The sequence below is a fragment of the Accipiter gentilis genome, chromosome 19 (assembly GCF_929443795.1).
Source record: "Accipiter gentilis chromosome 19, bAccGen1.1, whole genome shotgun sequence".
Taxonomy (NCBI): Eukaryota; Metazoa; Chordata; class Aves; order Accipitriformes; family Accipitridae; genus Astur; species Astur gentilis.
The window spans coordinates 14,397,706-14,424,619 of record NC_064898.1 but is presented as its reverse complement, the minus strand read 5'-3'; the positions used below and the strand labels follow the sequence as shown (position 1 = coordinate 14,424,619).

Genomic DNA, 26,914 nt, shown 5'->3' with positions numbered 1-26,914 from the left:
CCCCAATTTCCTTATGTCTGCATAAGGAACCTAATTTGTGAGAGGAGTTCTCATAAGGTAATCCATTGCCTAAAAGTTAGGCTTTTGCTGAGCGTAACAGAACACAAGTTTGGGGCAAAATCTGGTACCTAAATGTACTGAGAACCTTTTGCATCATTTGTTCCTTAATTACTTTGTTTTTCATTTCAGGAGGGAAAGTAACAAGTGCTCAGTCCACCTTACACGTGTTGTCTGCTTCCTCGTCCTCTGTAACATTGCTTTTGGCACTGGTGGTTCCTTCAACCTCATGGTGAAGACTGCAGACTTTGTTGTTGTTGTTATGTGTTTGCTTTAGCTTGATGACACCAAGGGATGGAGTTTTATGTCCGTGGAGAAACTGGAAACCCAAGCTAATGCTTAAAGACCGATAGAAATGCCTGTGGTGCACTTAGAGGAGTGTTGGAGACACGGTCAATAATTCATCAGGTTTTTTTCTCTCCTTTACTTGTAAAAGTCCTCTGGGGAGGGGACATTTCTTGGCCCCAAAATATGCAGATTGTATGTAATAAGCTTTTGTAAGCAAAGGTAATTTCTGTCGAACGTACTTTGCTTTTTTAAAATGTTCGATTTTGGTGACCCCAGTCATGTATCATTAGCTGTTTATACAGTGGTGTCTAGTACAGTACATCTGTTTCGTTTGGAAAAAAATCCTTTTTTAAATATAGAAAAAAGTTTGATACAGCTTTGTCACTTCTTGCATCCCCTATGGCTGGCTGTTCCTACTGACAAGAGAGAAAAATATAGTTTAGATACACAGCCCACTGCAAAAGTATAGAGAATTTGTTCTGAAAATGGATGAATATGTATTTAATTAACAAAAAGAATTGTCAATAAAATACTAGACAGCACACTCAGAAAGTGGCAAAATGGAGCAGAAAAGCCATTTATCTTATTGCAAGGTAAACAGAAAATAAACACAAACTTAAAGGAAAGCAAGTTTGTTTTTTATCAAATACCACATGATTTAATGTCAAATGAATCAAATGTTTCTTTTCAATAGCAAATAAAAAATCAATTCCTAATGCATATGACAATGATATCTCCACTGGGCGTTTAAACATGTTATACATTAGGCTGCTAAGTGGGCAAATGCAAGGAGATAAACATACTTTTTCCAATCACTTCTCAGTTGTAACTTTTCTTTTTTTCCTCTGGGTCCATTTTTAAGTAAGATTCTGTGCTTTGTATATTTGGTAATCAAGTTGAAGTGTATATGAAAGCATATTATGGAGACAATATTAACATTTTTTGAAATGTAATCATTCACATATATACAGACTCCAGTAGGATATACTTTGCAGAATGCTGTATTTGAAAAAAAAAATTCTTGTATAAGTAAGTGCTACTGAGCATCATTCCAGATATTTAGCTAATTGGCTCTATTTCTATAGCTCACTAGAGATTATTCTTGTAGGGACTGTATTCTATCAATTTTAATGCCCACTTTCTGCTGTACCAATTTTTCACTCAATAGACAGTTTGGACAATTTTTCTACAGTGGAAGGCCTTTCCACATATTGGCATCTGAATCAAGATGATGCCCACAGTATATGGTGTGCGTGTTTGTACAATTATGGTGTGCACAGTATTATGACGGAGGGTGTTTTACTACCATATGTCTAGGGATTGCACCTAGGATGTATATTCCCTTGCCTGGGAAAAATGAAGTCAAAAGAGTTTAACGGGCAAGTCCTAATAGAGTAGCTGTTCTAGCTGTCCATCCCTCTAAAAGTTTTCATGCAAATCTATTTTGGTTTATGGGTTCTAGGTCTAAACTGCTATTATTTCACCAGTTTACTAGCAAAATACTACTTGGCATTTATCTAGTACTCTCTAACTGTGCCCTTTCTTCACAGCTTTAAAATAGAAGCCAAGAAAGCACAACACAAATCAAGTGCTTGGAAGGTAAAAAGCTGACTGATGACTAAGTTATTTTTTCTCTTGAATATTTTACCAGTAAAATTTTTCAGAGATGGTTCAACTCAATTCTTTATGACCCACTAATATTTTAAATAATTTTCTAAAAAATAGGTTTTAAGTTTACTTAGTCACCATGTTGCTGGGAAAACAAAGGCAGGATATCTATCCGAGCATAGACTGTAGATACAGACAGAAGACCTATATCTCTGCGTCTGGAAAAGCCTTCAAGATCAAAGAAAGGAAGGTGGAATGAACCTTGCTGATAGAGCAAACTCACAGAAAATAACTACCTGCTGTCATTTGTAATACAGCAGCATTGCTACTGTGCGGAGAACTTGCATTAGCAAACCATCATTTTTCAAAAGGTTAAAATAAACAAGAGTAAAGTGATAAACCAAAAAGCAAAATGGCTATTTTATAAATTAGTTAAGCATAATTTCCTCTATTTTTTATACAGTTGCTTGCCAATGCAGTTTAGTTCAGAGTATTCAAAAAGGCTACAGTCACTGCTGGTGGCGTGTTGGTTAAACAACTTTCTGAATACAATAAATGGCTATGCTTTATAAGAAGAATGAAAGTCTGATAAGGAGATAGAGCTGCATCTAGATATATCTCGATCTCTAGTATCAAGATACAGATAGAAATACTGAACATACCATCAGGTAATGTTGTTGTATTGCAGGGACAAAAAGGGGTATGTTTTATATTCAACATGAACAGAATATGTATTTTGCATCTTAAATATATTAATAAACATGTTTTAAATGTTTAAGTACCTATGTATTACCTATTTGTTACTTTGTAGAAGAAGATGTTTCCTTATCATGACATACTATTTTTTAGTTGCAAAGGAAAGCTCTGTCCTTTTTCATGTAAAAGATTGTAATAGTGCAGTCCAGCGTCACTGAGGAGACTGTATTTTTGTATAATGCCACAAGATCTGTTAGGAAAAAAATAGAGAAAAACTTTGTTTTGCAGACCAAAAGAAAGATACTGTCACAGCCCATATCAAAATGTTAGATATATTGTATACAATCTGTATATATGCTATATATAATGGTATATACGATGTGGAAGACACAGTAATATAATAGTTCCTGTGTACTGTTCTTGTAACATTAGACCTTTTTAATAAATAATTCTCTTTTTATTGACTTTTATCTTATCTCCTGTCAGCTCCTGAATTATATTCATATGGGACAGGGTGACACAAACATTTTGGATTCCAGCAGCCGCAACCTTTTAATTATATGACTTTCAAGAAGAAAATGATGAATCTGCAACAGTGAATGTGGAAAATGCAGCCATTAAAAATCAAATAATTTTTGGCATCATTCTAATTCCACATATGTGTTGGTTTCCCTGGCTAGATACTACTTTTATAATTAAATAACTGAAAGGTGCAAGAAGGCTGAAACTCTCAAGATGAAACTATACCTAACAAAAAATTTCAAAATAAGTCTGCAAATTAGTTTCAGAGATAAAAGCTCTCTGCATTTAAAAAAGAAAAAAAAAAAAAAAAAAATCATGAAAAGAAGTGCTTTATAAGGAAACCACCAAGGGCAATCCTCTGTATACTGAAGTATTATATAGATTCTGGGACCTCTCTGGCATGTATAACATTCTTTCAAGTGTCACTGATACCCCATGGCTGTGCAGGCACAAAAGCACAGCATGACTATTTCATGATCAGTTGAAAAGTTTAGTTGCTTTGTCTTATATTTGATATACTTTGTGTGATACATCATAACAAAAAAGCTTTCAAAAATACACATACCCTTTTGGAGGAAAAAAGGTAATAATGGATGACCCAATTACAGCAAATATTTTCTTTTTTGATAGTTTTATTTGAGTTTTTAATAATGCCCCATCACTTCTCTTTATGAAATGCATATCTATAGGGGTAGATGACTTTGCAACACAGTACGAAGTCAAAAAGCCCATTTAGGAAATAAAAATAGATTGCCACAGTCACCATTTCAACTGAGACTTCAATTACAAAATGGGTAGGGCTTAAATGGCATATTATATCAAGACTTCCATTAAATTAGTTATGAATGTCACAGAAAACTGTAATGACCTGTTTTTGCTGACATGGAGAACTGTGCATATTGAAAATCCATATCCTATCAGAACTTCTACCAAACTGCAACCCACTTTTGCCCTTTTATGGCCATCATCCCAGTTCCTCTGAAGATGAAAGACATTTTCCTTCTTAATTACTTCCTATGCTTTTGAGTAAAACAATGTCAGGGATAAAAGAGAATGAACAGCATTTTATCACAATAGGTTAGTTGGCTTTAGGCTATTACAAACAGCCTCCCTAAGCATGCCGATGCACAGGCTGCTTCCAAAAATACAGGTCCAGAGTTTGCTCTAAGACTTTTCTCTTAATTCCAGTAAAGAGAGACCTGAGCACTGACTTTGTCTTTATTGTAGTACATCTTTTTAATACTTTAAACAAGATAATGATAGTGTATATATATTAAAGACTCACAAGCCTAGAAGAAAAATCTATTGAAAACTGTACGCAACAATTTCAACATTCACAGTATTTATTAGAGAGGTCAGCTGCTTAAGCAAACTGGCACAGATGTTTAGATGTGCAGATAATCTTCCTTCCTGTGCTCCTTTTCTGCTGCCAGATTATTAACTAAGCACCCCAGCTTGTATAAGAAACCTACCTAGTCATCAAACCGATAAAGAAATCTGTGATGCCTCTTGGTTCATCTTTTACTATGATGAAATAGGTATGTCTGGCTAGAGAAAAATACCCTCCTTTTGGCTGTTTTGGGTTTCCCCCCACACACACACTTTTAAACTCAAAATCATCAATTCTAAAAAAATAGAGAATAAAAACATCAGAGTCTTCCTGAAAGACACAGTTATCAAGATGAATAACAAAGTCAGGCACTATATGTGTTAATCACAAATAATGGTATTCAGCATATTTTGATTTTCATAGAGAAAATAAGATGGGAAAATGCCTCAATTTACTTTCAGTAACAGAAAACGTGAATAAAAAGATACTGAATGTATTTGAAGCATATCTGGGTCAAAGCTTTAGCAAGTACAATTTTACTCTAAGCTGCCTTGCTCTGATGCCTGGCTGAGCAAGCATTTCCATTTCATAATGACCCCATCTCTTATGTTGGGGACTTTTTTAGATGGGATAGTAAAATAGGGTAGTCTTTCTGATATTCCTTTAAACCTTCACCATGTGGAGTGACTGACTGACTTAGAAAAGAAGCCTCAATTCAATTGCTTAGTTTTGTATAATTCAATCCCTTATTCTTGAGTAATATACACACACAAAACTATCATTGTTTTGGAGAGAGTCATTCTAGGTGATGACATTTTATATATATGTTTGTTCGAATGAAGAAGTTTCACATGTGCTTTAGGTGAAAACACTGAATGCCCACTCTGCTGTGAACCACTAGATTATATCACATGGGCTGTCCGATGATCAGTAGAAGTAATGCATAAGCCTGGTATTAGTTCTTTTCTCACATGGACAAGACTGAAAAGCAAATTGTTGATGCTTTCTCATTATACTACATTTATTTTAAGTCCTACTAGGAAAACCCAAATCACCCATGGTACACTGAGTGTCTCTCCTGCCCCAGTTACAGAGATGAAAAAGTAGCACTTCCCCCTGCTCTGCACGTCCCTGCGCAGCCCCTTCTTCCTGCCCCTGCCCTGTCCTGCGACAACGTGCAAAAGGGTATGTAGGTGTATGGAGTGGGGGGAGAGGAGAGCCAAAAGGAGGAGGAAATCCACAGGCACAGTTCCCCACAAGGATGACCTGGAGTTCACCCAGCCTCTTGACCTAGCAGTGTTTGCCTTCCAACAAACTATCTGCAAGGGTAAGCCTTTTCCCTTCCAAATGTACAGAAGAGGAAGGATTTTTCCTCATCTGAGAATGATTGCACTAGATATTACCCAAAAAACTAAGCTAAGCTTCCACTGAGTTGGGTTGCTATCTGTTTTGACTTTCTCAGGGGAACAGAAGCTAATCCCACAGCTTTTGAATGGGAAGTAAAGGGAATTTCATCACTACAAATTTCTTGTTAAAAAAAAGCATTTGAGTACCCAGAGTACCAACAAAAGTACTTTAATGCTCTTCACAAAAGCTTTGGCCATTAAATGCAGGAGATAAAGCTGGCAGGTTGCTGACTGAATGTATTATTGAAGTATGAGAAACAGGCTCGAAGAGGCAAAAATTTCATCAGATTTCTAGGTCATAAATGGCTTGAATATTGCCGGATCTCTTCAAGTTTGCTTTGCAGAATGGTAGAGTTTTTCCTTTTGGATCATTTTTTGTTAGACCAAAACATTTCTTGAAAATTTCTGATTTACTAAGAGCTACGGCACTGCAAGTCCTTCAGCACAAGAGATCTGCAGCACCTTAAACCTTGGTGTGACAGCAAATTGGCAAACATACTCTGTTTGCTCAAGGCATAGCTACTCCCACAACTCTTCCCTCCACCAAGAAAATATTTACCTTCATGAACTACAGTGAGGTGGGGAAGCGTTTCTGTTCTCAAATGACTGCTGAACTCTTTTTTACTTCTAGTAAAAAAGTACAGCTGTTAAGATACTGTAAACATCTAAAAAAGGTGAGAAAAATATGGGGGGAAAAAAGCCCCAAAAGCCAGTAGGTCTTCTTGTATTGACTAGCAAACAAGCCAAACCCAAAATGAAACTATGGGACTCACATAACCTTCTCCATCCAGATGATGTGGTGGGGTGGGAGGTCTGTTCCCCTGCACCCCCACTCCCACCTTAATTTGTTGAATTTCAGTAGGGTGGGATCTGTAGTGCTGTAACAACTTCTCACGAGGCTGTTGGCAAGATGCTATAGGGGAGGAAGACATGCCAGGAAAAGGGACCAACAAGCTTTCTGTCTGTTTTGTGGCTCATGCTGCCAGTTTTACAGAGCTCAGAAGTAAGGTGAGAGACATCTGGCCACCTTATATGCACTTTGAACATCTAAATCTCAAAATTATGGTGATACTAAGCCCTTTCAGGTAATTAAATGGCAGATAATGTTGAAGCACTCCAGAAGGACTGCACAAAAGAGAGTGATGGAGGAAAAAGGCAGCAAGTGTGTTTCAATGTCAATACATGTGAGGTGAAGAAATTCTAAACTGCACTAACCTCATGCTGAGTGTGGAACTGACAGGTGAAACTCAGGAAAGGGGACTTGGAATAATCTCAAGGGGAGTCAGAAACTCATGGCTCACCATATAGCAGCTGCTACAATGTAAAAGTTGGGTATCATCAGGAAGGTTATAGACAGTGAGATGAAACAACACTTTTCTGCAAGAAAAAACTTTGGTTTTATCACAGTACTGGTACTGTGTGCACTGGAGGTCTCCACAGCTCAAAAAGGACATAATAGAAATAGTGACGAGAAAGACAACTAAAGTGATCAAAGGTATCATCTAGAACATCTGCCACCTGGGGAGAGGCTAAAAGGGCTAGGACTCCTTGGTTTGGAGACAAGTGGGCAATGGATAAGAAGCTATCACACCCCAACTTTCTCTCCCATTGTTCTCTCCTGTGCAACAGACAAAGCACTAAAAAGGTCTGTGAAAGACTGACTCCCTAACCTCGTCTTCTTCCTGTTTGGAAACTGTGGAACCCAAGTGCTTTAAATTCAAAGTTAAAGATCTTACTTTTTCTGTCCAATGAATATTGAACTAGTCACACAGAAAACTCTAATATCGAAAAGATGCTGTTTCAGAATACCCCCTATTCCCAGGGCCAGAGCTATCAAATCTACTCCTTGGCATGTGATACAAGTTAGAAAGAAAAGGCGTTTGAGATCTGTGAAATCCCGACCTGGATCTTTAAATCACTTGCAGTAGACAGAAGAAAAAACACATCTGCCTCTGTTTTACAAAGGGACATTCACAAGCATGCATGGGAAACTTGTGAAAGTACCCAGGATAATGAAACCACCCCTCCCACATGGACATAAAATGTAGGAGTTTCTCGTGGTTTAACCCCAGCCAGCAGCCAAGCAACACGCAGCTGCTTGCTCACTGCCCCCACCGAGTGGGGTGGGAGAGAGAATCAAAAAAAAGTAAAACTCGTGGGCTGAGATAAAGACAGTTTAATAGGACAGAAATGAAGAAAATAATAATGATGATGATGATGATGATAATAATAAAAATAATAATAATAATTAATAAAAGAATTGGAATATACAAAACAAGTGATGCACAATGCAATTGCTCACCACCTGCTGACCAATGCCCAGTTAGTTCCCAAGCAGCAACCCTCCCCAGGCCAACTCCCCCTGTTTATATACTGGGCATGACGTCACACGGTATGGAATATCCCTTTGGCCACCTTGGGTCAGCTGTCCTGGCTGTGTCCCCTCCCAACTTCTTGTGTCCCTCCAGCCTTCTTGCTGGCTGGGCATGAGAAGCTGGAAAATCCTTGACTTAGTCTAAACACCACTTAGCAAGAACTGAAAACCTACGTGTGTATCAACATTCTTCTTGTACTGAATCCAAAACTTAACACTATACCAGCTACTAGAAAGGAAATAAACTCTATCCCAGCTGAAACCAGGACAGAGCTGAAACTGGATCTCCAGAATCAAAGTCCAGCATTTCCACCAATGATTGCCTTTAAATCGTTACTGTTATTGTTTTAATTATTACTGTTTAGGTCGTAACCTCATGGTAGTGCTTGCAGGCCATCTTTGTTACCTGCTAATAACTAATCAACTAAAGACTGTAAAAGAACAAACACAAAACTTTACTAAGGATCTTCCTATCCCTGCACTATTTCTTAAGCTAGACACAGAACCTGGGACAGTGTTAGGGAAGACAGCAGAGCAAAAGCAAATATCTGTTCTTACTCTTTTATGAGTAACAACATCACATTTACTGCCAGACCATCAGAGAATGGGGGAAATGAAAATGCAGCATTTTTACTTTTTCTTTTCTGCTGAACACACTAAGTGGGATGATTTTGGTATAATACAGAAAAGACGCCTGATTGATGTAGGTTATAATTTTAAAACTTAGTTTTCTGCTTCTGAGTACACACATACTCACTAATTAACTTGAACAGCAGTTTATAAGACCAGTTTTGACTCTGCTCATTTAATGAACAAAATCCAATCAACCACCCTGTTAGCATAAATGGAAAATACATGTCTGCAAGAATGATAAATAACTGATTGCCATAGTGATTAGCATAACGTGCCACCTGGGAAGCTATTCGGCATTCAGCTCTCACTAGCACTTTTTAAGGATTGGTACAAGTCTTGGTGTGCTTTTCATTGGACTTGCAGCTTATTTAAATAGGAAGACATCTTTCTAGATCTGATCACTGACATTTTCATTTTAAACTTTTACATTTCTGTTCATAAGAAAATGAATCATATTTTTCAAACTGTTGTGGGTGTTTTCACATAAAACGTATGTTTGGCTCATTCCATTAAAAAAAAAACAAATTTATTTTTAGTGGTCCCATATGCTCCAAGTATTATAGCTGAGCTAAACTAACCTTAGTAAAGCTGTTGCTGACTCACAGTTAAGCAACCTAGTGACTTCAGAGGCTGTCTGCTCTACTCTGGAAGTTTTTAAAGCCATTGCATACTTCAGCTAACTGGGCTGTAGAGACATCCAGAAATTAAATACATCAGCTGATCCCCTGGATTAAAAAATAGATGGTATTTTGAATACACTTGAGGTAATTTGGAACACTACTAACAGAGCACAGAATATCTACACTTGAAAAATGGGCAATTCAGTTACTCTTTTTAGTTCCTTAGCCTCAGTTCCAATTAGGACTACACTTTAGTATATCGGGCCACATTTTTAACATATTAGCTTGTTCAATATCAGACAAAATCCCTTTCAGAGACAAAGTAAATCTGGGAGGCTTTGCAGGAGGCTGCCGTGCCTGTTACAGAATTGACTGAACTGTGGGCAAAGCTCCTCCTGGACTGCAGGATCTTGGGTCACCATCTCAGACTGGGTTAACAGAGCTACATTGAGTGTTTCTTCCATCTTGCTTCTGTATGGGTTCACTTCAGCCCAAAAGAGTTGAATCTGCAAATAAATTCTAGTTAAATTCTGCATGTTAATATGAAAACCTTGAATTAACTGATTAAGAAAAACAAGGAACTCATATGTTCAACTTACCCTATAAATTTAAAGGAGGCACAGCTTCCAGAGAGGCACAGTGAAAATCAGGAGGGAGGGAAATAACTTCTTAAACTAGCATAGATGCAGAAGAGCTTACAAAAAAAAAAAAAAAAAAAGTGTTTGAACTATTCCTTGAGCTCCTAAGGACAGGCACTGAGCTATCATTCAGAGGAAGCACCCTATATAAATAAAAATGTTGCATTCAGTGTTTTCAGAAACTGGGTTATCTACACAGCAGCATCTAAGTATAAATGCAAATTGTCAATTCAAGGAACTCAGATAGGAAACTGGGATCTCACTGATCAGAAGTATGGTGGAAACAAGAGTGACAAATGAATGCAGGAAAGTATAATAAAAGAAACTTAAAAACCCCCATGTTTCCAAAGCACATAATTTTAAATCTCAGAAACTGCATATTATTAGCTGAAAAAAAAAGGTCCAGCAAAGAAGGAATTAACTTAAATTTCCTATCTGTCTGGTGAATTTGAAATGTTTCTTGGCCATTCTTCCACTATTAAATGTTAATGGAAGACACACTGGATTCCTACGGGATCCTGCCTGCCAGCTCTCCTTCCCTTGCCTGTACATCTCACTCTAAACTGTTGATCGGAGGAAGGAGATGCTCCCTATGTTCATGGCCTCTTCCATGCCTGAAGGGTGAAGACTTCTTCACCCACCAGTAATTCTGAACTGACTGAAGACAAAACCCTGGCCTTCATTCTGACCCTCAGTAACAGGTCTAACCTGAGCAGCTGCTGAGGAGCAGCTGCTTCCATTTTAGCTGTATAGTTCCTGCATAGCCTTGCATGACCTGCTTTAGGAATAAAAATGCCTACCCCACCCTAAAGTACACTGTGGAGGTGGACTTCAAAGGCTTGTGAATATTGAACATGTTTTGAAGGGTTCATTTTTCATAATTCATAATATCTTAAAAAGTTTTACCTTCATCACAACCCTGGGAAATAGTTTCAAGTATGTTGCTTGAACAACAGCTTCCCTGACTGTCCACTCAGAATATCTCAGAATGGCCCATGTGCAACCTAAATATATTCACGTTTACATTATGCAGACATGCAAGAGAGAGACGTGTTACACTACCTCTCACTTTGCCAACATTCGTAAGTGTCCAAAACAGTGAAAAGCAGCCACTGAATAAAAAACCCTTTCCTTTAAATGCACAAAGGCATTCATGACATTTGAAACGTTAGCATATTTTAAAGAGCTGAAACTATAAAAAAAATTTGGGCCAGGTTTAAGTTTAAAATTGATTTTACAATTTTACTCATTCACCTAAATTATAGTCTAGCTAAAAGGAGTTTTCCATTCAGTTTTGTAGTGTCTGTATTTCAGCCCAAGGATTCCCCCATATACTACAGCAGCAAAGAAGTGGGAGTTTAAAACCTCTTTTTATGTGATGTAGTGGTTCTATATACAATTCACATTCATTGTCAAGCACACATGTAGGCATGTGCACGTGTCTGATGTACCGAAATAAATATCAGTTGACATTGTCGTTAGGATTTCTTACCTTTCCTTGAATTCCTTTAAAACAGCATTGCTTAATGAATGATATTAGAGAGCCTAATTAAGCAAGAAGTGACTAGGATAGATGGTGACCTTTTCCAAGTGATTTCCATACATAACGTGCTGCATGAAATGTGAAACTCTGGCTCCTGAATGAAACCTATCAAAAAGAAAGACTGTTCTTTTTTATACTACCACTCTAGAATGCTGTGTAAACGACTAGGATCTTTAAGGCAAAATCATAGTGTGTGACATTTCATTTTCATAACCTTTTCATTCCAACAAAGTATGTTTTTAATGGTATAATCCTCGTAAAATATTAATGATTTTGCTGAATGTGACAAAATTTATAAGGCAATATACTCAGCATCATTTATAAGAATACCTATTATAAGTGCACTCCAGGTATAGAGAGACAATTCTACTGGAAAAGTGAAAAATTCAAGACAATATGTAAAATAAACTGTGATTTGTGTATCACTGCATTGTATTATTAACTTGAAAAATAGTTCTACTTCAGAGGAAATGTCACTGAGCTTTGTAAAGTTTTCAAGGCCCAATTCTAAGTAAAAATGAACCCATTTTAGGCAGAGATGTTTTTTCACACAGAAGAAAATTTTAAATTATCTGTGTTATACTTAAAGCATCTTTCACACTGACCTTGCAAAGATCCTAAGTATATATCCTATAATTGGGTGCAAAGACCTCTGATGCATAGGTAACAGGAAACAGGTTTCTAGGGTACAAAATCAGTTCGAAAGGACATTTTCTGGTTTTACATATCAGGGAAAGTTCATTTACATTAAAAAAAAAAAAAAAAGTCCTCTTTTTTCCTAATTATTCAAGCTCTACTGCCTTGTTTTATTGCTGGGAGGTTTAAGAGAGGGAAGGGAGTAACCTATGATGATGAAAAAAATGATTCTGCTTAAGGCAGAAACCTGGAAATGTACTCCACAGGGATTTATTTTGTGGTCTTTTTGTACCTTTCCATCTCTCCTTTGAACATGTAGCTTGCTTTCTGTAACATCAAATTCTGGTGGCACATAGAGAAGGTAAGGAGTATAGAAATTATATTTACTGTATAAAACACATGAGATGATTGTAAATTTATGAAAGATTATGAGAAATTCATGCTGGGGTGTCCTTGGTCAGTATAGCTGTCTATTTCTAAATGAGTATCATAGGAAGAAGTTGTTATTTCTTCCCCTTGAGTGAAGTGACCAGCTCAATGTAGAGAGAGAGTCAGAAGAGCTTACCTTCAGCTGTTTCCACATAAGAAGATGGACCTTTAATATTCCCCACAAGAACACACACAAGGGCAGAGAATGGGGGAAAGAAATATTTCCAGGTAGTCACAGTAGAATGTAAAAACACTCCTCAAGAAATCTGTCATGAAAATGGGGGAAAAAATATCATTTTATCCATGAACTAGCCAAATGTGATTATAGCATAGTCTGTGTAAAAGGCAGTATTTTACCTTGTAAGACTCCAAGGTATCAGGTTCACAATCTATTCTTAGGAATCCCAGAGACAATACTGACTGATTAAATAATGGTCTACTTAAAAATAGACACAGTTTTCTGTGTATCACCTTTGCAAAAGAGGAAGTATTTATTTGTAATGCAGTTTGAGAGTTTTAGATTAAAAGTCTAATGTACATTTATTCATTCCCACAAGTATTGCTGAGTTGTTAATATTCACCTCAGAACCTGATGCTCATTAGGTATTAGACACCTTGAAATGAGTCATGCCAGTCTCATGTTGTTTAATTTAGATGTAGTTAGACATTTTTTTCAATTTTTTAATTCCACAGCTTTATGTTTATTCAAATATTTTATTTCATTTCTGCTGCAATTATTTTTCAAGTTAAAAAAAATTTAGTTCAATGTAGTACAAAGAAAAAAATTTTCAAAAACATAGCTCTTTAAAACTTACAGTCAAGTCAATTCACAGATCAAAGTAAACTAGGTTCAATAATGATCCTTTTTTAAAGTTAAATTGCATTCCAGACACCCGATATAATGAAGTGGAAAGATGTATTATAGTCCTCGAGAAAATCATTGGCAAAAGGTAGCAGTTTTAGACCAAGGCAAGGTGAGAGTAGTGACCGAGTGTTTGCTTGGGTTAGCACAAGGAGCTGTGAGAGTCAACAACTCAATTAAAATGATTGTTTTTTCAGGGCATGGAAAGACAACAGGGGACAAATGAAAAGACTAACAGATGAACTGTTCATTCAACTTAAAATCTTTATAAATTGCAAGAGAACATCAAGATCATTCTGTCTTTTCACATCAAAGTTATCACTAATGTGAAGCTTGCTCTGTTTCAATTATAATACCAGCAGCAGGTTGCTAAGACCTTTGTGGTCAGTGCTCTTTTTCCAAGAGGTGGCCCTCCTTATGTGGTAGAATAGCTTCCTGTGTAATTAAATTCTGCCTTGGCAAGATGGCTTCTACTGTCCTCTCTGCTATCAGGTATTTCACAGTTGTAAAATGAGTGCTTGGACATTTTTTTGTGGTTTGGCTTTGGAGCTATGGCACAGTGATAGCAGGGAATGTAGACTTTATCATGAGATGCTTCTCCAGAAAGCAGGATCCTGGTGTTTGCCCCAATATGGATGGTAACTGAACTTAGAGGCCTTCTGGAAATTTATTCTACTGATTTTCCCTCCTCTCAAACACACATTCTGACTCCTGTATTTCCACCCTTTGCTTGTGAATTTCCTCATCTTTGGGAAGTTACCAAATTCAAATCATTCAAATCATAATTTTGCAAGGACTTTTTGCCTTCTGATCATCTAGGCAGAACAGGCTGGCATTCACTGAAAAAGCCCTACTGCGTAAAGTGTACTACCCCTCACACGTTTTTACAAGGGAATTAAGCTATTGTTGCATGACTCTCAATGCTAAAGCTCAGATAGGAAGAATTAAGTCCTGATGTTAGGCTCTGCCAATAATCAATTAAGTCAAGTATTTGCGATAGCAGGAACTGAAATTGATATCCCAGATTATCTAAGCATTGTAAGTCACAGTCAATCCTGCTCCCTGGCAATTAGGTCACTTCTCTTTGACCTAATGAATTTTTAGTATAGCCACAATAACAGAGGAGCCTGTCCTCACAGTAACTTACACCTGAACAAGGATGAGGTAAAATTTGGTTGTATACTTATCGGCACTTCACTAGGTAAAGTACAAGGGGACCTGAGAGGAAATGCAATTTATGATGTTAGATAAAACGGGCAAGAACATAAAAAGATTCAGTGATTGGAAGCTGAAGCTAAACAAAAACAGACTATGAGCAAGATATATGTCTCTAACAGCAGGTATAAACACTAGAACAATTGCTTCTCATGGACTTGCCACAAGAGAGAAGAAGCTGGCCAGTAAGTACTTAGGGATAGCCAGAAGTTAAGGTTTCTACGCAGGAAATTCTGAATCAAGTATTATGACCTGCTCTTCTCAGAAAGTTAAGATTAACTGGCCAGGCTATTCTCCTCTGTTATGAGAATCCGTAATCCGTGTAAGCCAAGAAAAGTTGCAAGAGCCCTACTCCCATGTGCAGAGCTCTGAGGTGAAAGAGGAGCCCGGCAGGTCTCACCCCAGACCCGCCTCACCAGCAGCAACAGCAGAGCTGTACTGCGCTAGGCCAAGCTTTTGAAAACACAGCTTCAATAATTTCAGCATTTAAGACTGACTTTAAATGTTTTCTTATACAATTTTACCTTGTAAACACAGAAGTGTTCTAGTTTTTATAAGCAGTACGTTCTAATTATGTGGGGGAATTTCCCAGAATACCAAAGCATATGATGTGTCCACAGCTCACTATTTAAGGGATGAAAAAGAGGTTTCTCGCTAATTAGAACAGCAGGGGAATAACAAAAAAAACTTAGGGCAGAAAGTAAGAGAAAAATAGCCAGGCATTTTACCCTTCAGAAAGGTTTGCTTAAGCATTTCAAGCCATTTCAGTGCTAACAGGTCTCATTTTCCTGATGTAATTAGTAAAGGAAACAACAATTACCTGCAGGTTCATTAAATAAATCAGCACTCTTACTCATTGTGAAGTTAATGATCAGTAGTGCAGATGATTGTTACGGACACAGTTAGTACAGCTGTTGGTATTCAGCAGCAACACTTTACTAAAGAGAGTATTACTCTGCTTTTAAATTTTGTCATTCAAATAGATTAATGTATTCTGCTTTTTCATTTAATAAGTGAAAATTATTCTAACTGGAAGTGATTTTGCAGCCTAATTAAGAGAAAGGTTTTTCAGAGTATAATAAATTAGCTGTCTTATGTCTGTTTCTATAAAACAGCTTTTGCTTACGTTCATGTCACGTAACTCAAACCCACCAGCAACATAATGCTAGTACTTATTGTTGTGAAACTCCCAATTTAATATCACTTAAGGAAATCTGGACCTATCAGAGTATTAGCTTTCTCTGCCAGGGATAGTCTCTCACACAGCAATTTCCATTCTAAGCTGGCTAGGAGCCTCTGTCTCATCCTGGTCCCAGCTTTGTAATATTCCACCTAGACATCAATAAAGCACTATACGTAGGCATGAAACCCTCCGCCTTTTGGACAACACATCTGAACTGTTCTTACACTTCTATACTAAGTTCTGCCACAATCTCAGGTTCATTTTAATGCTTTTGGTCTTTATTTTCAAGATGATTGATCACCCGGATCCACTGTGTGCATGTATATATTTATATTAAAAAAAGTCATCCAACACTTCTGAGGAAAAATAGTAGTGAACAGCTGTATTTGTCAGGAGGAAAAAAAAAACCAAACCAAAACAAAACAAAATCTTTCTACCATAAAAGCAGAGCTCATTGCTCACAACAGATGTCCTCTGAGAATTTTCCGAGACAGCAATTGAAATTCTACAAGAACTAAAGCACAGGTACCCTCATCATCTCTGTTCTAATTGCACATTTCTTACCTTCTTTCACAAGAATAAACTCAGAGCAGCTTGGTATATACCAACTTTTATCAACCTAAAGTATCAGCATATCATATTTTTCTTCTTATTCTATTCCCAGGGAATGTAACATACTGATGTATAATAACTATTGGCATTATTTTTACAGCACAGTAGTACCACCATTGTCCTTTCAGCAGTCTTTCAGCTATCCAAGAAAGATTCCTGAAGAAGCTCCACCTGTAAGGTTTTTCAAGCATTTTGTAGCTTGCACCTCTGTTGTAAAAATTGTTTAATATTCAAAATTAATTAGTGGCAGCTACTGCATTGCATCATGATATTTTGATCATTTTTTTCCTCCAGTCAGAATTTACCAGGATTTTGTGAGAGGAATAAACATGCCAACCATTGCCTTCGCCACGTTTAACTAGAACACAGCAACAGACAGACTTTGTCTTGCCCTTCCAGGAGGCAGAAAGCCAAGCAACATCCAGCTAACCAGCAGTCTAGGGGTCAGAGGAAACCTCTCCCCTAAACTGATCTGTTTCATAATTATTTATTTTTGTAACACAAGAGTCAAAGGACAACCAAAAAGAACATTTCATTTTACAAGGGCTTTGTGCAAACAATAGAGTAACATTCACTACATGTCCAAAGAGCTTGGAAAGCAAACAATAGTTCACAGTCCCAGTTATCATGCTTCAAAAGATGGAGGTATTTTCTTTTGGATCTGGCCTCCAAAATGTAAATACCATTTTCATGTAAATTAATAGAAAGTGAGGAAAGAGAATTAAGTTCGCATATAAGTGTAATATAAACAGTTATCTCTGAAGTGAATAGCTTCATGTATAAGGAGCTGTTTAAAAAGCAAACATAAATCACAAATAAATAGGAGAAAAAATTAAATTGGCTTTCAGAATTTTCCTCAGTATACTCAGCTGCAAAGTGGCAGGACATCCCAGTCCAAGAAAACAAATTACACTGCACATCAAAATAATAACACATCATTTTAAAACCCACCCTTTATTCAGCAGAAGCCATTTACTAGATTTATGAAAAGGAATATTTCACAAACCCCAGAAGTTCAGCAAATATTAGTTACTCTATTTATTCCCACTGCATTTTAAGGTTATTCAGCTGGCAGTTGCTAAGGGAACAGCCTTCATTTATTTCAAGTGTTATCAGAACTAGAATACCGCTCTGCAAGAGATAAGGCTGCAAGATCTAAATAAATGAGCAAAATATATATGTATGTGCGAGCACACACAAGCTCAGAGGTGAGGGGTAGGTGGCATTAGCTCAAATGAGTTTAAACAGCTTGAGTTTTGTTTAACTATCAAATTTTCTCATCCGCCTCTTACTGAAAATGTATGAGAATATTCTCAAAGAGTTCTCAACCTTTTCTATAAACACTATCAACTGCAAATAGTTACATGTTAGGCCACTGCTTGGGAATACAGGTTCCCTTTTGTTAAAGAAAGCATTTCAACTAAACAAGTTTTGCAAATCAGCAGGTGATGGTGACGTGGCACACATTCAAAAGGCAGCCCTGGCTAACATGAAAGCTAAGCGTTTGAAAGATGAGCATGCCAACATCAGTGAGAGAGAGAGTCAAACTTCCTACATGTCCCACTTTTGTTAAGCAGAAAAAAAATGATGCCTCAAGACAGAAAAAAAAAGATTTTAAAGCATGTTCAGACAATGTCCTTTTCTTTCCTTTCCTAGCAGGCTGGAAGTCTTGAATTAAATTAGAAGACTTGAAATCTCTTCTCTGGATCTTTTACACCTTTTCCTTGGGACTTGGCATCCTGACAGTCAGTGAAGATTACCTCTCCAAGTAGCTCCTATATGCACTTGTTCTGATGAGTAAACTAGGTAAAAGCATGGTTCCTAAAGGGTCACAGAAATCTCTGTAGAGGAGAATTTCCCTTTTGAAAAAGTGGCTGCCTGCCTCCGCCATGGAGAACAAGAGCCCAGACAAACCATGAGGATAAACTAAACCAACAGGGTGAGTGTTAGGACTGTGCTATTCCACAGTATGCTGGCGTCTTCTAGTAATTTTATTTCAGGAAAGAGTTGTCACAGGCAAAGACGACATCCACTGCTCTTCTCCCGCAGTGTACAGCATATGAAAATGCACTGAAGCTGGTACAAAGCAGCCTGTACTATCCCTTCGCTCTCCAAATCCCTCCATCCTTTCCTAAGCTCTACAAAGAGCAATTTTGCAGCAAGCCCAAGACAACCTAGTAGCTAAATGGTGCCAATATACCTGAAAGTAAGCCATGTTCTTAGAAAGATTTCCTTCAGCTAAAGTACACAAAGCTGCAAGGTTTCTTTCAGACCATGAGCCAAATCCTGAGATCTTTGCTCACACTGGGCAAGTTCTCCATTTCTCCTAACACTACATTGGAGTCCTGTACAGGTTTCCTGGGACAAGAGTTTGTGTAACAAGGAAAAATACATAGTATATATGAAATTCCTCCACTGATACTTGCCTTTCAGGAAAAACGTAAGGATGGAAGTTTTGGAATCCAAAATGCACTCATAAGAAGTACCCTCCAGGAACAATCTCCTGCCAGAACCAATCTTGTTCTGCTCATTTGGGACTTTTTCTTATAAAAACAAAATGAAATTGCTGTATTTGAAGTCTTTTCATCATATTTCAGTGCAAATAGTAATCCTTCCCCTTCACTTTTAATGAGCATGAAAGTCTAAAGAAAAAAAAAATCTTGCGCATCTGTCAGAGCAGACTATGGAGCTGACAGAAGGGAAAATGAGTGTTTGTAGCATCCTTACACTGTGCTTTGCTTGCACTGTGCAGAATACTCCATCAGACTTTGGAAAATACTTGCAATTTCACCGAGAGATAGGAATGCCATAGCTAGTCCTCAGATGATGTATTGGAAATCGGTTTGCTTAAGTTTTATAAATCCTGCCAGGAATTTTAAGACCTCTGCCTCCATACATAAGACATCAGGAGGAGCATTATGCAGGTACCTTCATATTTACAGTTTGTTTTGAGATATTTCTATGAAGTAGGTTAGAGTGAGAAAAACAACACAAAAAAACCCCTCACTAAAATATCACAAAAGGCACAATATGGGGAATGATCTATGTATGCATAAATATATCAAGCTTAAGCACAGGGAAAAAAAAGAATTTCATGAAGTCTGGCATGCATAAACCAGATCAGCCTGAAGCAATTTGCCTGACATTGTGGCAATTTACACTGTTTTGTACAATACTATTACATTATTCATTAAATGGTAGCATTAAATTAACAACTTGAAGCATCATGGGACCTTTCCATGCACATGGAATTACTGCATTAGTGACAGCAGAATAAAAGTCTTGAATTCTCTATGTTTAAATCGAGCTACCTCCTCGCCTTTTACGATTGTGATTTATTGAATGATCACCAATGCACAGAGGCTTTGCTTGTATTGCCTTCCGTGCCTCATTAGGAAATCCTCTATAGGCAAGACAGGTTTTATTATCACTGACAAGGAACGTGATAGCACACAGATTGCTAGATAAATTCTGGAGTGTCACAGGCACAGAAGATGCTGTACACTTGAATTGCACCATCGAGAGAGCTGGGAGGGGTTGTTGCCCAGCAGGGTCCTGCCCCATTACACCGTGTACATTGTCTTTAAGTTAAGCCTGGCCAGCCCACGGCCTTCTAATGCAACAGTGGAAAAGAGCTGGATTTTGTTGCATTCTATCAGTCACTTCTGTTGCTGAAGCTTCTAGGAACACAGTAACAGCACCACAGATCCAATGATACAAACTGGTTTTATGTGCTTCACATACTCTGCACAAGATCGGGATTGGAGAAAGGCACAAACATGAGGACAAGCACAAAAACTTGAGCGTAGTGAAAAATAACTGTTGTGCCTACTGTACTGGTTTGGGCTGGGATAGAGTCAATTTTCTTCACAGCAACTTGTATAGTGCGATGTTTTGGCTTTGTGCTGAAAACTGTTGATAACACAGGGGTGTTTTCGTTCCTGCTGAGCAGTGCTCACACAGAGCCAAGGGCTTTGCTGCTTCTCCCCCCACCCCACCAGCGAGCAGGCTGGGGGGGCACAAGGAGCTGGGAGGGGGGGACACAGCTGGGACAGCTGACCCCGACTGACCCAAGGAAGATTCCAGCCCATAGGACGTCATGCTCAGCAGATAAAGCTGGGGGAAGAAGGAGGAAGGGGGAACGTCTGGAGTGATGGTGTTTGTCTTCCCAAGAAACGGTCATGTGTGATGGAACCCTGCTTTCCTGGAGATGAAATGTTTTCCTGAACACCTGCCTGCCCATGGGAAGTGGTGAATGAATTCCTTATCTGGCTTTGCTGGCATGTGTGGCTTTTGCTTTCCTATTAAACTGTCTTTATCTCGACCCACAAGTTTTCTCACTTTTGCCCTTCTGATTCTCTCCCCCATCCCACTGGGGGACGGTGAGTGAGCACCTGTGTGTTGCTTAGCTGCCTTACTGGGATTAGACCACAACACCTACAAAAACTTCACAGATTCAGCAAAATAGACATATACAACAAAGAATAAAGACCTTTAATTTCAGCACTTCTAGAATATAATTATTCACTTTTTCATTACAAGATTTTGAAAATGTTTTAAAGTTAATATTTATGGACTTGGCGGAAGATTAAATGGAATTATTTTTCATAAAACAAAACACTTCAGTCTCTCATTTCATTAAGGAAGGTAAAAAATTAATTCTGCACAGACCCCAATATATTTTTTATTCAGATAACAAATACGAAAATCAGTTATTGACATAACTTCCTCTTTTCTTCGCAATCTTAAGCTTTTATGGTCTTACTGAATATTGTTAAACAGCTGCAGAATGTCATGTCAGAGACTTTAATTTTAGTGGAGTTGAAATCACATACCAGGAGCTACTTTCAAGGCATGACATTTTTAATGGATCCTATGAACCCTATTAGAGACACTGCATACTCTAAACTGCTACCTGTTGACATCACTTCTCGTGTTTATACCTATAAAAATGCAATTCTTCTTTTAGTGTAGTGTCCTTACAGAGGCAAAGAGATTAGACATATTGCTTCTGCACACAGACTACAGATAAACATAAATAAAAATTTGAAAATATGAAAATATTACAGACAAATATAAATACTAACAAAGAGGTATTAAATGTTTACTTATTGATAATTTAAAATGTTAAATATTTGACCATGTTAAACGACCACTGAAATGTCCCTACTATGGAGACATTATTGCACCTATCTTTAAATGTGAAAAATTCTAGCAAAGAGTTTATTCAAGAAAGATTAGAGACAAAAATCTGCCTATGTATTTGAATTTATGCATTTCCACCCTTTGTCATAGAAAATCTGTTTCCTTTTACAAAATGATAGCAACAAAATAGTCCCTAGAGTTAAGGTTAGAAAGGTCACCAAGCAATTATTCACCAAGTGGTCTCTGCCCTAGAGATATAAGTTAAAATTTATATAAAGCTAAATTAAGGAGATTCCATCTGGAAGATAGTCATATATACTTAAATAATGGTGAGGTATCATTTTGCTTAATGTTTCTTTATCTGTGGCTAACTGTAATAAAATAGTTGCCTGTGAGTCACCATGCATCAAATAAAATTTTGTAGTAATATTATAAATGATTTTTCCATTGCTTTGTCTCATTCTACTTTTACATTATCATATCAGTCCTGTCTAAGCTACAGTCCAGAGCTTTTGCTTAACTCAAACTATGAAGTCTGCAATCTTATTTTTGCTCAATGGACACCCCAGCTACGGCTGTAGGGAGTTCAGCAAAGTTGAGACTGTAGAATAAAAATTCAAGGGAAGAATTGGAAAATGCCAATATACTATAAATCTGTTTCACAACATTAAGCCCTGGCTTGGGAAATATATTGTTCTTGTCCCCAACAATAACCTGTGGTCTATTTGTGTTCAACTTTTTCTGTACACTGTAAAAGGCCTTGTTGTCAGAAATTAATTCAGTCTACTGTCCAAGCAGAAAACCATCTTCAATCACTCATACAAGACAAATATGTCCCCTGCAGTAGCAAAGAGTGAACAAACTAGGAAGAAAAAAACCAAAATAATTACAAATATAGACTAACTCTTTCTCACGGAAGCCAGAACTAAACACTGATTATGTCAAATATGGTCATAAAATTGCACGATAAACTGGCATCTTACAGTGCTGGTGTTTCTGATGTCAATGAGGTGTAGTCCCTGGAGAGTAATTCTGTAAAAAGACAAGTTAGTAGCATCCATATGCTTTGATGTATTATGTGTTGGATTTGTATATACATTTGTACTGTAGAATTTAATCCATTGGTCTTCTAGTTCCATTTAAATTGCTAAAATTAATATAATTTTGTTTAATCCAGAGCTTTGAGGACAGAATTGTCTAAAAATGTAAAATATTAAAACACATGAAAATGTGATTTACAACAATTTACAATATGGAGAAAGCTGTTGAGAGCCACTTTTCTAGGTATATGTGAATTCCCAAGTTTCCTCTTTTCATTCATACAAATAAAATATGGCAAATCCAAAAAATAATTCATAAAGTTAATTCTCTGCTGCTTAAAAATTATGAACTGAGCAAATAAGTGACATTAAAATAGAATTAAAATTGAACTTTTATACCATTTCCAGAGCTAAAGTAGAAAGTGGAGATTTCCTTACTATTCAAATTAATTTCTGTGTTAAGCCGTCTGATGTGACTGCCGTCTTGCTTCACTTGTATTGATGTTCTTTGAGAGGTGGATCTTTATCCACTATTAAAAAGACTAAAAACACCAATTCCAATTCTTCAGGCAGACAAATAAGCATCAGATCATGTTGTCTGCTTGGCCAGACCCAATTACAGTTCTAGTTTTTCACACTCTAGATTCTATTTACAGCACCATAATTTAAATAATTCATATCAAAATTGTTTTACTGTAATCATTCAGAACTGACATTTCAGTTGCTCTGAGGCTTCCTTTGGGATTAGAGTTTTACTCTGCTTCATAGTACCAAAGCAGAGATAAAGGTGTATCTTCAGATATAGACCATCTATATCTCATGCATAATATGTGCACTATAACCCATAGAAATTAGCAACCAGCATGACAACTCAGACCACCTTATTTAGGAGTCTAAGGGTATATCTACATTAGCATTTTAACCTGGATTGGGAGTACACTCCTGAAGTGAATCTCCTGATCACACTAATTTAATGCTCTCCAGTTCTCACCCTGGAGCAGTCTCAAAGCTCACGAATTAAACTTCCTTCAGATGTAACTACATCAGAATTTGCACTCCAGGACTGACCCAGATATGGTCCCTCCACTAACACGTATAGAGGCCATGTGGCCAGGCTAGAGCTAGTCCAAAGTAAAAAATGCGTAACCTAATTTTCTACAGACTAATCTTCGCCCTGTGAGCTCATCCAGCAGAACTGACTTCCCCTTTGCCTGCTTCTTCATAGGGCTTCCAGGACTCTCTCTCCTGGTTATAAGGCTATTTCAAGAGGCACAAAGAACTATTATTTACTACCTCACATTGAATTAGAGCAGGTTCTTCTCTAGACAGGATGAACTAACGTCTTTCCCTTTTCCAAGCAAGCATGCTGAGTGTCCATTGGTACCATGTTCAGCTACAGTCTGCCAACTTTTCAGCGTTTTGGGGGGCTCAGGTAGACTGTAAGATGGTTCTCACAATTTAAGATGAAGGACTAGAGCTGGTCCACAGCACAAAGGTCTGGAAAACACTCAACACAGAAATATGATGAAATATAGCGTGTTTTGTATGCAACGCTGAGGGGGCAATAGTTGGTCCATGCTGTATAAGTACTAGCTGCTGTTTTGAAGAGGAATTTAAGTGAATTGGTAAGGGAAAACAGGGAAAACAGATATGTCATTAGGCTGTTATTGTACTGATAATTAAAGAGAGAAAATCTCATTCCCACACATATGAACAACATCTACAATTACCTATAATCACCTTTCAATTACTCTTTCCAACACCAGGAATAGATCTAAAATTCAGCTGGTTCTGTGTTATTCTGATAATCCTCTGCTCTAATTTCCTGTTCTCTATGTGAATATTTCGTTATTTAATTTCATAGAAAACAACATGAAGCCAACTCCTGTCCGTGTAAAGAGCATTAAACATTCAGCTTCGTTATTGTGCTTTGTGATGATACATTTCCAAATCCCATATAATAGCTCCATGGAAATAATGCCTTATCAGATGTAGCAAATGCCACAGGGACTAGAGCTGATGAGAACAAAGATACTGAGAAAGAGAAAAGAAACCAAGCCTCTCTGGGGAGTGAAAAAAGATGAAACAAGAGCTGAAACAGTAAGTCCTAAAATAAAGTCAAAAGGGCATGCAGAAGCATTCAGGGGGACTAGCTAGCACACAGGACTGTGAAATGAAAGACATTGACTTAGCAGGCTTTGGAAGAAAGTATCAAAAAAGCATCTGCCATTTAGACATGCATGCAGGGTACAGCCTTATATGGCTGAAATACCAAAGAATTCAAACAGATCAGCTAGACAAAGATAAATACGTGACAGTGAAAAGACATTCTTGTACACACACACCCCCCCCCCAAACAACAAAAAGCTGTTCTTTCATATTTAAAGCCAGGATGTCCCTATAACACATTGATGTTTGTGAAGTCCTGATGTGTGCCCTTTGAAAGTGTGATCCCCATGGGTTACCACCATCTTACAGATAAATTGGCTTTTTTATTCTAATATTTGAACCTGTCATTTTGAACTGAAGGTCTAGGTTCAGCTCTAATTAATAACTATCACATGAATGCTTCAGCTATTCATGGGTAAAACAATTGAATCTTTAACCTTAGTTCTACATCACAGGTTTAATCAACTGTTGTTCAGATGTCAAAGGCTATTATATGCAGCAATGTTTTTTCATAAGATTTTTTAACACAGCATTTACACAATCATTACTCATTCTTCAACACACAACACCACATACGTGGTTAAAAAATTTTTAAAAAGGGCAAGGATAGGAGAAGTGGAAATAGGAACAAAGCGCTCTGTCACACTTTTGATAGAGTACGCAATGTAATTATGCTTAGAGCAGAAATTAAGAATTACCAGTCAACCACACCATACCCAAAACTTCATGTAAATCACAGAATAAGCAAATATGAGGAACCATTTAAGAAACCTGCTATTTTATTTGGCATATTGTACCGCACAGAATTGTAAGTACATGGACTCCTATCTGTCTTTGTCTCCGATAGGGGCAAAATATAGACGAGCAGAGGTTAAATGATTTTACACTCACGATTCTATGTATAATTGTAGCATATTCTCATAGCTCATGCTAGAGTCTGAAAAGAGATATAACACAGAGAAACTTTAGACCTACCACGTTTATGCTCAACTCCCCATGTTGTGCAAGCATAGAACTCCAATCTCTCCTTCCTCAGGAAACCTTTAGTAATTGTGGCAGATTAGATGATCACACACCCAATTTTTTTCAATTTTTTTCAGACACCTGGAAAAGATGAGTAAACTCATCAGTCTGGGTTTGGGTTCATCTGTTAATGGTAACCTTAGCATGTGCTGTCTGGCCTAGACACTCAAGTTGTCAGAGAAGTCTACCCATGATTTTATCCTTTCCCTGTCTTTCTCATGTAATTTGGATCAAAAGAAGCAACTTCTTCTTTATTTTTAACATTAGACAGAGGCCTGATTTTGGTCATGGGCAAACCTAAGGTCGGCAAGCACAAGGCAAGCACTGCAAGTGAGATTCATAGCAACACTGTTCCAGAGAAAATCCTTTTAAAAAATTATCTTAATGAGGACTCAGTGTGACACATACTCTAATGAATGGATACTGCATCCTGGGTGAGTGTTGCAGGGATGGTGGAGTTCACTGGAGAATAACCCAGAAACACCTAGTTAAGATTAACTACTTTCCTGTTTCTTTCAGATTTGAGTTTCTTACTGTATCGGTCTGTGTTCTCTTCTGGAAAGTGTTGTATGCTCAATGTCTTAGAACAAGATAAACAATTACCAGACACAATTAATGATGCAATAATGATTTTTTTTTTTTTCCTAGAAAGAGAGAGAAGGGGCATGTGTAACTGTGGGACATAAATGGAAGACACAAATGGAGGAGACAACAATGTCAGTGTGAAGAGGGAAAGAGGTAATTGAAGCTAAAGGAGACTGGAGAAGAAACATTTATTTGGTTATACAAAGAAATCGCTGTGGTTTCCCTACAGCCCATGGAGGTGAACAGTGGAGCAGATATCCACCTGCAGCCCACGGAAGATCCCAGGCTGGAGCAGGTGGA

At 37.5% G+C, this 26,914-nt stretch overlaps 1 protein-coding gene across 6 annotated transcripts in view; it reads left to right on the top strand.

The window, feature by feature from the left end:
• CNTN5 (contactin 5) overlaps positions 1–3,078 on the top strand; it is a 679,382-nt gene extending 676,304 nt beyond the window's left edge. For all 6 annotated transcript variants that reach the window (XM_049823513.1, XM_049823512.1, XM_049823515.1 and 3 more), the window contains one exon: positions 190–3,078. In XM_049823513.1, coding sequence (XP_049679470.1) covers positions 190–293 — 104 coding nt within the window. In that variant the 3' untranslated portion in view covers positions 294–3,078. The remainder of the gene's footprint in view (positions 1–189) is intronic.
• The last annotated feature ends 23,836 nt before the right edge of the window (positions 3,079–26,914 follow it).